Consider the following 14,964-nt stretch of genomic DNA (forward strand, 5'->3'; position numbering starts at 1 on the left):
ATCCATCTCAGTGCATACGGGTGGGATTTGACCCAAAAGAGCTTCAGCGTACAAACAGCTGTTGTACCTGAAAATGTTAAAATGTTTTCATTTTAGTGTCCTGAAGTTTCAGGCTAAAGGACATTTAGGGTATTTTTACTGCTGCCAAACGTCAAAACAGGTCAAATTTGACCTGAAACAGAAAAACTGAAGCTATTTAAAAACAACAAAGTTTCCTAAAGATCCTTTATAGCAGATAAAGAGATAAATGTGAATAAATAAAAACAGGTTTGTGTCTAAAGTGTTCAAAACTACAAACTGTTTCTGCTAAAAGCCAGCAGGGTGACTTTCTAAGCTCTCTTATTTGGGTTCACACTGCTGGTTAGTTGTAGTTACCAATATTTAAGGTCATATTCCTGGTGAGTGTGACTGAATCTAAAGTCAATCTTGTTGGTTTTTCCACTAAATGCACGTTTTCTTTGTGCTGTTTTCTGTAATGTAAAGAAACAAGCTCCACAAAAGCCCTGCTGGCACTGATATACCATCAACCTACTTAGTTACACAGATAACATCAGAACCATCCCAGGATAAAGGTCGCTCACACTTCCGCTGCACCTCCTGGTTCCTCCCCCTGGTAGCTCCGCCCCCCTGCGCACACCTGTGACACACAGCAGCCGCACCTGTCCGCGGCTCCGCGCTCTGCTCCTGGGATGCGCCCTGCCTGGGCTCATATCTCCCTCCAGAAGCTGTCCCGAGCAGACAGTCCTCACCGCTCACGTCTTCTGTCTGGTCCACCTGACATGCAGGAGCTCCTGGCTTACCTCCAGGACCCGGAGCTCGTGGCCCGGTTCCAGAGACGATGCGGACTCTTCCTCGTCGGAGGCGCGCATCACGGGACCGGGGGCCGCGCCGGAGCCCCGGTCGGTGCTGAGGGCCCACGTGGAGGTCTGAGGGGCAGCTGGGACCAGCAGGACTCCAACTCCAACTACAAGTACAAAGAGAACGGATGTGCTGTTAGTGTAAGTCCTCAATAGTCACCTTCATGTGGAAATACGTTTATTACAAACCTGAATACGGATTTAAATGAGGAAACAAAAGGAGATGATTTGCATTTGATTTCCACATCACGTGAGATCATTCTAACGAGAATAAGAGTTACACCTCTTGTCTTATCTTGGCTCAGTGCCAGGCAGAAAAACAAAAGCCTTAAATCCGCTCAGATTAACGATATTAAGGAGGTTATTACAAGCAACGGACAGGTTGATTTAAAGGTGATGCAAACCCACCGGTGACTGGCTTTTCCCGTTTGTCTGGCTCTCCTCAGCCACCAGATCCTCATCAGCTGCTCAAGACAGGCTTTGTGGGATGTTTGCATTTTTCTGTCTGCATTTTTTTTTTTTTTTTACAGACAAACAACATATTTAGTGAAGATGTGCTCCAGTTCCAGGCAGTGAGTTCAGCATTTCATGGTGATATAATTAAGAGAACTGAGCTGTGTGTGAGGAGCACATGGTTCCTCTGAATGGTGAATGGTGTAGGCTGAGAGCTAATTCACTCATCAGGAATAGGTTCAGGCAGCCAAACGGATGTTGTGTAATGAACCCAGATGATCTAACAGTGATGATCAGGGCGGTTTGGAAACTACAGGTTTATAAAGCCGGCATTAACAGTTGGATGTAGAATTTGTAAAAATGGGCCTTTAGGAGGCAGATGTGGATGAAATATTTAGAAATTTTAATTAGTAAAAGTACCAATTCAGTGATGTAAAAATACTTTAATAAAAGTCCTGCAGGAAAAAACTGACAAAATGCAGTTAAAAGTAAAAGTCATGATTTTGTCCCTCTGACTGACATATTACTACATATGACCAATTACTAACTGCTTTTATACACGTTTAGGGACAAAGCCAATACATTTGAGGGGTTGCCAAATGATTAATAGGAGAAAAAGAAATTAAAAAGCCAAAGCTCTGACATTTTTTCAGCTTTTGGACTTTTTCCTCTAATTTGAAATGAACCGAGACAGATCACTATGAGGTCGATCATCAAACTGTGACCTGATTATTACACTGTTTTTGTTAGAAGCCACAGAGGCTGTAAACCTCTGGGTTAATCTTCAACAGTGTGTTGTATTTTGAAAGCTTTTTACAGTGTCCATTGTGTGAAATCTTAATCTTGAAGACAATTAAAGCCGTCAGATAAATGCAGCGGATCAGAACGTACGACGAAGAAGCATAAAGTGGAAACAGTCGAGCATAAGTTCCTCAAAACTGGACTTAAGTCCAGTACTTGAGCTAATTTCTGCTACTGTCAAGGTAACGGGCAGTCTGATGGACCAGGCAAACCAGATGCATACGGGGAACTGTAGGATCCAGCACTTCCAGAGCTTGACCCATATCAGAGCATTCAGGTTGTTATAAACCATGTGGTGTTGTTTTTGAGATGGAGTCAGTGCTTCTAGTTTTTTGGATTTTTTCTTTGACTTCTCTTTATTTAGGTTTGTATTTTTGTACAGAACCAAAAGGAAACTGAACCTTATTTTCCAACATATTTTTTTTAACCACTGAACAGACGTGAACATACAGCAGGCATCAAAAAGCAAACAAACAAACAAAAAAACATTGATTTAAAATTAGAAACAAACAAACAAACAAGAAAGTCACCCCTCTACACCATCAGGGTGTCATTGTTTCTGAAATTGACTGGACTAGCGTTGACCTAACAGAGCAAAGTCCAGACTGGAACGGGTCCATCATGTCCACATTGTCCAGGACAGGTCGTCATATCTTCATAAATCCTTCAGTGTTACCATGAAGGGTGTAGGTCAGCTTTTCCAGAGGGAGTGTCCTCAGGACCTCCTTTTCCAGTCCTCCACAGAAAACCAGTTTGAGAATTGTCTTTTTCGCTATATATACGAGAATTTGAATCAGTTTAGGAGCTGCAGGTGTCTCAGTGGTTAGCACCGTCGCCTCACAGCTAGAAGGTCGCTGGTTGGCATCCCGGTGAGGACACCCGGGATCTTCCTGCGTGGAGTCTCCATGTTCTCCCCGTGCAGCGTGGGTTCTCTCCGGGTTCTCCGGCTTCCTCCCACAGTCCAGAAACATGCTGAGGTTAATTGGTGATTGTAAATTGTCCGTAGGTGTGAATGTGAGTGTGCTTGGTTGTCTGTCTCTAAGTGTAGCCCTGTGATAGACTGGTTACCTGTCCAGGTGAACCTGCCTTCACCCTGAGTCAGCTGGGATAGACTCCAGCCCCCCATGACCTTAGTGAGGATTAAGGTGTAGAGATGATGGATGGATCAGTTTAGCATCGTATTGGTCCTTAACGTTGTCCACTTTTGCTGCCAAACTGCACTGAAAGGCAGAGAACTCCAGGTCACATCCCATCAGAATAATAGCTTCATCTTTCACTTCAGACCAGTCATTTTGTATTTTGCCACATTTCCAACATATATGTGAATATGTACCAACTTCTGAATTACGTTTAATACAATTAGGAGAGCTTGGAGCGAGCCTGCCCCTCAGCAGTGAAGTCTGTGTGATATTTTGAATTGTGTCTCTCTGTCTGTATTACCGTTAGTTTTTATTTAAATTCAGTGCATTTCTCCTCATGATTCACTAACTGTTGTGTGTTTTCTGTTCGTACACGACCCTGGATCTGTAGGTTTCACTCTAAGTAGCTTTTCTAGTGTCTATTGCACACTCATGCTTTTAAATAAGAACAGAACAAGAGGAAACGGGACGGTAAACGTGGCACAACTAGCTGAATATCAACGTGGCTTTTTTTCAGACTTAACCTTTGATCCACCTGTTGTGAGTCCTCAAGGTGGTGCAGTAAACCCCTTAGTGAAGAAATCCTGTAGATTTTAAATGATAAAGAAGCTGCAAAAACAGTGATAGCTAACAATGGGTGCCTCTGCCCACGCTGGACCGAAGATCAGGAGTGCGATTCAATAATCATGCCATCATATTATACAGTACCCCAGAGTAGGTCCCAGTGCAGAGTACGTCAGAGTAGTATGATTAAAAAATAAAAATACCAGGATGTTCTACCACATTTGGTCAGATTTGCAGTATCTGAGCTGACATACTTTTCCCTCAACTCTGACCCACAATCCTCTGTGTAGTTATCTCACATCCTTTATGGCGTCCCACGTGAGCGTAAACAAGCTTGAGTCACTGACAGTCCCCAGATGGATGACATGAGTTCCACGACGGCATTTAAGGTGAAATAATCTGACAAAGTAGTGCCTGTATGTCATCTGTATGCCATGTGAAGGAACATGTACGTGGAACAGACGTGATGTGATGCTGTTCCGTCATGTTTGGTGTATTCTGTGCAGGACTCCAGCAAGCCTCGCTATGAGGTGAGGAACTGGCTGCTGCACATCCTCTTCCTGGTCTCGGCTGGCCTCGGTCACGAAATCTTCTACATCACCTGCCTGCCCTGCATTCACTGGAGCCTGGACCCCTTCCTGTGCCGACGCCTCGTCAACATGTGGGCCGTAAGTCACCGCCAGAGAGCCGGTCTTTGTCCGTCGGTCGCACCACCTCAGCGTGCACACATCCTCGCTCTGGTGTCCGTCTCCTTCACAATGCCACCCCTCTTCTCCTTCTCCGTCTCCTTCTCTTCACCTTTCAACCTCCTTTCATCCTTCTCCCCCCTTCCAGTGACCTGTCTCTGACACCACCACGTCCATATGTCCCCGGGCCTCGAGGGCCGCCGGGGCCAGCCTGACCGGGGCCCCTGACATGGTGAAAGGCCACACATGAGGACACATCAGTGGAAAAAGACTCCTAGGCTCTCCCCTTTAGATGTGTATTCTGACAGAGTCCGACACATTCTGACCAGAGACCTTGAAAACATGTCAATCGTGATCCCAGAAGGAGTCTCAGAGACACTTGTAGCGACACACAGACGGACAGAGACGGCCATACAGCCTGGCCCGGCAGTGTGTGTGATGGGCAGTGTGTTGTTGTGCCCTTTGTGTCCCTGCCCCGAGCGCTTGGTGGGTGCCCTGTGTCTGAACCCCTCGTTTGGCCCCCCAGGGGAAGAGATACCATTCTTCTGGAATCCTGTGCCCCCGTGTGAACTCCTTTCAAACACACACATAAACACCAATACACACACACGCACACACACACTCTCCCCATCTCGCCTGCTAAACACACACATTGCCCTCCCTCTAGTTAGACATTACCAGCTTTACTCGGTGTTCTCCTCCCCCCTGGTGTACCAGCAGAGTGTTTTATTGGCCTCATCAGCGCTTTGAGCTTTCTCTGTCCGGGCCGACCATTTGGCCCGGCGGCCCTCGGGGCGCACCGCCCAGCACTTCCAACCTCCCGCTGCCATTGTGCTGGTGGAGTTATCTCAGGTCCATGGAGGGCTGTGCACTGTCTATCTGCTCTTCTGTTTTACACACACACACACACACACACACACACACACACGTCCCTTTGTGTCCTTTTCTGCCCCGTGCTGCCTTCACTTGCAGGGTGACTTTGGTCGACTTATAAAACAGTGAGTGTCGTTAACCATATGGTCATGAATTCCTCTGCAGCGTTGTATGGTATGATTGCAGCTCAGTGTTATGCAGATGATACACCTCCTGTGCTGTTTAGAAAACCTCAAGATGTTTTACATGATGACACAAAGGGCACACGCCAAGAGACGAGGTGGGATTTAACATTCCCCCCAGATCCAAGTGTGCTGCTTTGCTTTTCCTATTTTAATGCACTAATGATGACAGATGGGAGTCTCACATTCAATGAAAAAAAGTCTTTTTATTCCCTTTAAACACAACTATTTCATTATTCCTGGATCACTGACCCATCATTTAACAAACTGTGGTCCTTCATGCCTGTATTATAATAATAATAATAACTAGTTTAACAAATTTAAGTATTTTCCACAAATGACTAATTATTGATTCATTTAAAAAAAAAAAAAGACCAAAGGTGGGGCCGCACATTATGACTCCCGAGTCAGTCATTGGACCGGGTTCCAGCGTTCCAGACTGGGTCAGCTGGTACCGACAGATGGCAGATAAAATAATATAATAATATCTAATCTAATGCCTTCAGATCCAGTCGCTGGCAGTCTTTTTGTCTTCAGATGTTGGATATCTGCGACCGGTTATGTCACTCGTGTGTTTTTAGAGACAGATAGACGCCAGTTAATAAACAAATGAAGAATAATAGCAGTGGGGGTAAAATGTTTATGATGTATGAGGGCACATGGACCGCTCCAGTCGGACCGTTTCACCCTCAACGAACCCACATGAATCAAGACTCATTAATGACCTGAGACTAGTAGCTGCAGGACGACATTATGAGCACCTGATGGTGACCACCTACCTTTCCTGTTTAGAGAAGAAAGTCCCAGTTGCATAATCTCCTCTATCAAACCATCAATCTGCTTCGTCTGGAATGTAATTACTGCTGTCTGACTTATCCGTCACATGCAGACAGGCTGCTGGAGGTGGACCTGTGCTGCGCCACGCGGTCGGGGTTGAAGTCATTTAAGTTGGTGCACCTGACTGCTTTTTTTGTCCTCTCTGGTTTTATTAGCGCTGGTAAAAGATGCTGGTTATCGTCTATTTTGAGGTGACAAGAGGCATTCTTGTGGGATGTGCGTCATCTACTACCAGAGCTGAGTCACTGTGACCCATTAGAAAGTTTTTGGCAACGACCGTCATGCTGTTCGTCCAGTTCTTGTAGTTTTTAATTAGTCATCGTGTTTAAGTACAGCTGCAGCGTCTACAACCAGCGGCTCTGTGCGACTGTTTCCTGCTAGCAATAACAATGCTCCCATTTTAATGTGGAGCCTGCAGGTATAATATTTGTGATGTTTTCTTGCTGCCAGCAAATGGAAGTCGTGAGCTCATGACTACAACAGCAGATGTTTGGTACAAACGAAGGGGAAAGTGTTAGTTTTGCCTCCGTGTTAGTGTGGATGAGCTTCAAAATAACCAAAAACCAAATTAATAACAAACTATTTGCGACTAATTAGTTTGTTGTTTTACTGAAGAAGTGAAATCCCCCTCAGCGAAACAAAAACTGTACAAAACTTCTGAAAGCGCTCCAGAGAATCGTCCTCTAAATCAGATCTTTTATGACTTAAAACACTGTTTTAAAAAGGGCCCAACAGAGCAGCAGTTTCTTCTTCCTTGTCTCAGTAAAGTGCGCAGAGCGTCCTGTTGGGGTTTCAGCTCCACGGCCACGTTACGGAGGATCGTGACTCCCAGAAGGCCCACTGCACTAATAAAGGTCTATTATTGGCTGTTAAGGAGTCAGTAAACTTGTTGAGGCTTTAAAGCTATCGTCCTCATTATGCAGAGTGTGTTCTGAGATATTTTACTGTTTTGTTTGCGTACACAAACCGAGCATTTAACCCGGCGTCACTGTAACCGGTTCACACATGAGCAGAACCTCACGCAGCACCTGGAGGTCACTGCATCCCACAAATATGAGCTCATAACCTAAGCAGTTATTTATCCTTTCACATCGGAACAAAACCAAGATTGTGTTTTTTTTTTTTCCTTCCTTCCAAACCGTGACCTGTGAAACAGCTCCTCCACACACACCAACACACACCAACACACACCAACACACACCAACACACACCAACACACTCATCCCCATGTTGACAGATCAAAGTCCAGAGCCGCGCCGGCCTCAGTCAATATACTTATTCACGAGATCACACACAGTATGTGATCGGCCTTTAACTCTTCTCTCAGTGTGACCAGACTGTCCCCGCTCAGGCCTTTTGATGTGACTGCTACAAAGACACCAATGAGACGCTGCAGCGATGGATTTACTGGAGGCTGCTGAATGTGATGTTTGTGTTGATGGTGGGTGTGGGGGGCGGGGCGGGGGTATCATATCATGCAAGCACTTCAGCTGGTAGGCAGATTCTTTGTACGAAGGCCGGGGGTGGGGGCAGCGCATGGCGTGCACACAGTATGGATTGTTGTATGAATACACAGTCATGTCCAATGAATGGGGTCAGATGTGCTAAATGGGTTTAGCATTGTGTGTCCTCTGTTTATTGTCCACTTCCTGGTACCAGCGATTCTGTCTGTCTGGGTGTGTGTAGGTACATTAGAGGTAGATGCAAATAATGTAATAAGAAACCTACATTCAGGCCCGACGAGAGGACGAGGGATAGAAAAGAGCAGCTTTAGGAAAGAACAAGCCCGACGTGGAAAAATCAGTCTGACTCTTAGTTGTTTAGGATCATTTAGATCACTTTGTCAGCTTGAATTCAGCAGGTTGTTATAAACTTACCACTTTTATTAAGGAATTTCCACATGAGATGTCAACGTCAGCGTATTATGGAGTCAGGGACCATGTTCACACTGAAAGAACCTGTGTTTTAGGAGATCCAATCACTGGAGGACAGCTGCAAGTACATCAGTTCACACCTGACATTAGTGTGTGTCTCCATTTACCGCTTCTGATCGGATCTTAATTCCCCGCTCTACCGGCAAATAAACACGTAGAAGAATTTAAAGCAGCCAGTAGGAAACAAACATGACATTAGTAGGTTCATTAATGTTTCTGCAAAACCCTGAACAAAAACTAAGATTCAGACGTTAACGGCTCCACTGTGAGAGGATTTCAACACATTATGTGATAGATGTGATATGAGGGAAGTAACAAAAGCAAAATACAGGAAAGTTGGTGCAAACTGAAGCTACTGGACTCTCTGCAGCTTCCATTTTGGACCAATCTCTCTACAGAAATGTGAAAAAAAAAAAACCTTGGACACTGTTTGGCTCGCTGTAAAACGTAACTTTACTGCCTGTAACACATTCACGGGCTGCGTCTGTGTCTTGTAATCTGCAGTAATATGTGCTCCCTCGGTATTAGGTTCCATTCTGTTGCATTAAATACCAGTCTAGTGGGCCGGTGTTGTGCAGGACTCGGCTCTGAACATGCAGAATGCCCAGAATGGGCTCCGAGCTCTGGCACCGCGCTCACAGCTGTTGTGTTCACTGCTGCTGCTGACATGAACACAAAAGAGGTGCAGGAGGTTTTCTGTCAGTGATGCGTGCATTGTGTTTGGAGGCAGTTTAACAAACAGAATAAAGTCTAGACCTCTTTATACAGAAAACATCAGATAAGTTGGCGGTCCTTTATTGTGGATCTATGATACATTTGCACACACACAGCTAAAAGAATGTGGCGTCCACATCATGTCCAAATGTGGTCCTCACGATCGGATCTCTACACGCGTCCTCCTCGTACCTCTGTTGCGCTGACATTTGTACGAGCAGCTATCCAGCTATAATTGGATCTTGCTAATCGTGCTAATGCCTGGCGCGAGCGAGGCCAGAGACTGAATGTGATTAGCTTTGATTAGCATAAATTGGAAAGGGGGGGATGTATCAAGGGCCCGGCCCTCTCCAAAAGTTCAACTGTACACTTATGAACACCTCCATAGCTCACTAATTAACATGTACTTGTTGAATCTTGAGATTCTCCTGTGAACACGAGCAGGGCACAGGAACCACTGACTCATCTGTTGGTCTGTGTTGAGCAGATTTACACTCGTCTATTTCAAACACAATAATCAGGCCAGAAATTCAAATGTTCTGGTAGTTTGTTACCAAACACCTGGAAAAACCAGACTTCTGATTATTCTGTCTTTGTGTTTTGCGTTAAGTAACAAATGCTAGGACCCAACAAAGATGGTGAACGAGACTTTATTATAAATCAGCGTGTTGGCGTCGCCATGGTGAGCAAGCTGGGAGGCTGAAATTAGCACTTAGCTCAAAGCACTTCTTTGGCAAACTGAAGCACCACAGAACTAGCATGTTAATGAACATAGCTGGTGCTATGAGGTGTGTTGGAGACAGACTGGATAGCCATTTCTCCCACCGTCCAGTTTTTAAGGTAAAACCAGCTCTGAGCTTTATTCGCAGAAATGAATTGTGTTGCATCTCAATCTTCTCACCAACTATTGGTAAGAAAGTGTGTGTCCTGAAATACCATTGTATAAAATTTTAATGCAGCATCTTGCAGTGACATTTGTGGGGTAGAGCCTTTCCTGTTTGCTCATGCACAGACCAAAATCAAATCAAGTTTTATTGTCATTTTGCCCTTTATACAACAATAGTGCATGCAAGATGAGAGAGCGTTTCTCCAGGATCTCCAGGATTCAATAACTTAAAGCCAGGACCCTAAAGAACTGGAACTTGACTGGCACCTTTGGGATGAAGCTGCTGCTCAGGTCTCATTACCCAACATCAGTGCTGAACCTCACGACTGCTCATGTGGCTGAAAAGCTGCAAATTCAATCTGCCGACACTGTTAAGGAACAGCCTTTGGACGTTATAGTAGAATGAATTCACATTTTGCTTCACTGTTCGTGGTCCTCCTGCTTGCGGCCGTGTCGTTTTCTCTCCCGCTCTCTCTCTACATCTGTGTCTCTGCGAGTTGCGTCACCGACAGCGGGTCAGTGGATGTACTTTTATATCTCATTCGCCATGGTAACGCGCACTTCCTGATTACAGCGTCAGTGGAGACGGTAATAACAACCTCTCCATTCTCTCCCTTAAACACACACATTAGTACCCTGCTTCCTCTCTCTGCGCGCTGCCTCCCTGCTCCTCACCAAGACAGCCACTCATTAAATATACAAGGCAGAGCTTTAAATAAACCTGGAGCTGGAGCAGGCTGCCCCTCCGAGGGCCGCTGGGGAGCTCATGAAAGAGAATAGGCAGCACATTTGGCAGGACACACACACACACACACACACACACCTTGCACTGACTGTGTCATTGTGTCAGGAGCCCTCTGTCTCACCCCTCCAAGCTCAAGACGCTGTGTCAGCAAACCGTGCTTCCTTCAGTTCCTCGTTCCTCACAATAGATTTGGTTACTGTACCGCTGCAGCATCTGCACTTTGCACCAGAGTGGGTCTCCGCTCCTGTGCAGTTCTTTTTCTTTTTTGAGTGAGGATGGTGATTACTTATTTATGAAAGTGTGCGGTTCGTTTTAAAGCAGAGGCTAATCAGGATTTTACTTCCCCCCCCTCTCATTATTTTATCATCTTCCTCCGTCTCTGATTCCTGCCTTTGTGGCCAGCGTGCTGCAGTGCTCTTCTGCGGCTCTATTTTTTTTGTTGGTATTAAATTTTAATGGTGCTTTGGACTATTTTACAGCAGGTTTAAATGACAACTTTGTGCTGTATGAAGCTTCCAGAGAGACTCAGTGTTGCGCTGCATGTGCTGTGTCTCGTCTAGCTGGTGATGTACGTCGGCCAGGTGATGAAGGACGTGCTGAAGCTGCCTCGTCCTCTCTCACCACCTGTGGTCAAGCTGGAGACACGAGTGGACGCGGAGTACGGCCTGCCCTCCACCCACGCCATGGCAGCCACCTCCATCTCCTTCACGCTGTTATTAAGCGCCCCCTCCAGATTACAGGTGAGCAGGTAGCTGTGGTGGACCAGCTTCACAGCACTGGTGGCAGCTGCGAGTTGCAAATGGGCCATGATGGATTACATTTCTTTGAGGCTATTACATCAAATAAATTCATCTAAACTCAAACTAGCTTTTCTGGGCTTTCATCCCACAGTCTCCATCAGCAAATGGAGCTGGCTCAGGTCCAAAGTCATCAACCAGGAGACAGTAGACAACCAGAGAAAAATCAAGTTGGGAACCGACACCAAAGACCGATGTTGAACCGAGACACGGGTCATTGTATGTAACACTCATGACCCAAGTCTCAGACATAGTATCCTGTAGAGACACTTCGGCCAAATCCACTTGTGGCTTAATAGATGGCAATGTCAGTTTTTCCACATACCACTGTGGTCCCAGCTGAGACTAGTGGATGGATTACTATAAGTTCAGTGCAAACATGCCTCATCCCCAAATGATGAATCTCAACAGCAATCTAAAACCACTGTGACAATTACATCTTTGGTTTGGAGTGAAACGTCTTCACAATTATTGGGTGGATTTCCATGAAATTTGGTGCAGACATTCTGGTTCTCCTCAGGAACCAGCATCGTGCGTCAGTTGTAAACACCATCATGAGGTCAAAGTGTTATTTTCATCCTGTTTTCAGTGAAACAGATTCGCAACTACTTGATGGATTGTCATGAGATTTGGTGCTGCCAGTAGGTCAAAGTTTAGCCTTATGTAGTGAAAAATCGAATCTAGTGGATGAATAAACACACGTGGTTGAGCCCCTGACATCGTCTGCAGCACCAACATTAGTTTCATGTTGGTGGGTTTAAGTGATTTGTTGGATGGACGGCCATTAAAATGAGTGTGGTTGATTCTAAATTGTGTTTTTTTTGCTACAGGCTAGAATGTTAGCAGTAATACTGAAAAATCATATTTCACGTGTTTCGAGCATATGTTTTGGTGAAGTTAAACCTCTTACAACCTAAAAATTACTCAGGCTGATGCTGGGCACCACCTGGACAGGTCACCAGTCCATCGCAGAGACAGACGACCTTTCATGCTCACAGTCACAATTTAGAATCACGATTTAAGCGATCATGTTCGTCTCTGGACTGTCAAAGGAATCCAGAGCACATGGAAAAAACCCAGGAGAATAGCCTAAAACCCAGTACCAAGAAAATCTGTCCTAAGAAATTATAAAACAACTACTCTGGAAAATCAGAAATAACACAATTATTACCAGAAATGCTCGGTGTGGCAACAGAAATTTGGTGCAAATTTTTTAACCAGAATGTTGAAGTTTAGTGCGACTCACCAACTGTGGTGACAAAACCACCAGGAAACATCACCACCAGAATATAACTGAAAGTTTGTCCCCAGTGGTCAACAGTAGCAAACTAATATCTTTGCTGCAAATCAGCGACAGGTTTGGCACAGAACTGCCACAAACATTTTGCTTTTCCTCGACATTTTAAGCCTTCAGTCTGTTGGGGCTCGGTGATTAGGCATCAGGGTGGAGATTCATACGAGTCCATTTAGAGCTTGTTAGCATAATGATGTTAGCATGTAGCTCAAAATAGCTTTGCAGAACTTCAAGCATGGCTGCAGTCTTTGTTTTCTTGACCGTAATCTTCCCAAAGGTTGAAAATGAACTTCAATGCCCAAACTGTTCTGTGAGAGTTTCTCTAAAAACTTCACATCTCCTGTGAAGGATCAGGGAACTAAACAGCATCACACCATCACATAATGTTTTGACTCAGGCAGATGGAAACCTTGATTCTTTGCTCCTTGGTTGGTACCTGTGATGTTATTACTGCAGCTCTATTAGTCAGTGGTTGCGCTGCTCATTACTATGAAAAGCTGTATTACCACCATTACTGACTGCAGATGATGTACTTCAACCTCCATTAGAGCTACGAGGCTAAGTGGATGTTGAACTGCGTTGTGGCACTAGGTATCTCATTAGATGAGCTATTAAGGTGCCATTGTATGTTATGGATTCCTTCAGGATGGAGAGGCATGAGCTGGTGTTGAACTGGCTGAGCCACATGCACAGCTTCCCTCAGACTGGGTTTGAGGCACTGGGAGCCTGTGGATGGCGGTTTGGGATGAAGGGAGTGGCCCCGCTGTCCATCACCGAGTCCCGACTGGGCTGTTGGACAAAGGGCCGGGGGGGCGGAGCCAGCAGTCACCATCAGTCACCATCAGCCACACTCGTCGGGCTGCTGTTTAGTCCTCTGATGGACTCGACTGAGTCAATGACTGTCAGTCCACGTCTCCACCTCCCTCCTCCTGACTCTTCCCCTCTTTATCTGTCCCACTCTACTACAAAGTCAATAAAACACTCAGCGGCTCAATCACAGGCCGTCTTAATCAAGCTCTGGGTTTTAATGAAGAACCGAGTGTCTGCTAAATCCCTCAGTTAGCACTTTACGGTCGCTGCTGCTGTCACGCTGATTTGTGGTGGGATGGTTTCGGGTAGTTCGCCGTCACGTTTTCTCGCAGCGCTTGTTCCCAAGGTCAGAGGAATCCGACGAACAGCCCCTGAGACATCCGTGTACAGTAGAGCGCTTTGGCTGCGGCCTGAAATTCCACAAGGATTCCCCTGAAAGGAAAAGGCACGCATAGCTGTAGATGAGTAGCAGGCTGTGGTGGAGACTCCTGAATAGCCACAAGGCCTCGGGGCAACTCGGCCTGTTCCCGAAGCAGGTCGGAGGTCACGACAGTCAATCACAGAGTGACCCCCTCCTGTCCCTGGTATCCTTTGTGGCCATTCATAAAAAAACCTCTCTTCATGAACTACCAGTGAATAGGCCTCCAGCTGCAAAGGACAGGAAAAGACAGAGGAAAAAAGGCCGAGAGGAGGAGAGGAGGGGGCGCAGGAGGGGAGGGCGGAGGAGGTGAATGAATACACGAGGCCTCTCCTCTCACTGTTATTGAAATGGAGGGGGGAAACAAAACCGGCCGTCATAGGTAAAGGAGGGAGGGCAGGAGGACGGGGAGACAGCGGAGGAAGAAAGCAGCGGCGAGGTGATGACAGGCAGTACATCAACAACGACAGCAGAGAGGGAGTTGAACGTGGAAACGAGGACGATTGATGGCAAACTAACAGGAAAAAAAAGCACCAAATGAAAACCAATCACACATTTACCCCGAGTTGTAACTGCTGTGGGCACACAGCGTTCTGCTTTGACACATTTCATCTTTTATAGCGTAATGAGGGAGCAGCGTTTGTCACTGTGATGGCTGGATGGATGAAAGTGTGTTTTTGTGATCCAGTTCCAGTTCGAGGTGGGTCTGCTGATCGCAGTGACGCTGTCGTCCTTGGTATGTCTGAGTCGCCTCTACACCGGCATGCACTCAGTGTTGGTGAGTTACACACACACACACACACACACACACACACACACACACACACACACACACACACACCACAGTATGAAACATTCAACGCAGGATTCATAATTCATGTGTGTGTCTGGCTGAGACTTTGATCCAAGGCATTCAGAAGGCCTCGTAATGCAGGAAATACAGATAAAACAGTCACTCATTAGTCAGTTTACAT

General features: G+C 45.9%; 1 protein-coding gene across 1 annotated transcript; it reads left to right on the forward strand.

Moving 5' to 3' along the window:
- Positions 1 to 688: 688 nt before the first annotated feature.
- Positions 689 to 14,768, forward strand: sgpp2 (sphingosine-1-phosphate phosphatase 2; the record flags this gene model as incomplete). Its single annotated transcript, XM_008292415.1, has 4 exons — positions 689 to 998; positions 4,321 to 4,482; positions 11,232 to 11,411; positions 14,679 to 14,768. Coding segments are annotated over exons 1-4 (741 nt in total), but the record flags the coding sequence as incomplete, so codon positions are not given.
- Between the last annotated feature and the right edge of the window lie 196 nt (positions 14,769 to 14,964).

The sequence above is a fragment of the Stegastes partitus genome, unplaced genomic scaffold, assembly GCF_000690725.1.
Source record: "Stegastes partitus isolate 25-593 unplaced genomic scaffold, Stegastes_partitus-1.0.2 Scaffold808, whole genome shotgun sequence".
Classification (NCBI taxonomy): domain Eukaryota; kingdom Metazoa; phylum Chordata; class Actinopteri; family Pomacentridae; genus Stegastes; species Stegastes partitus.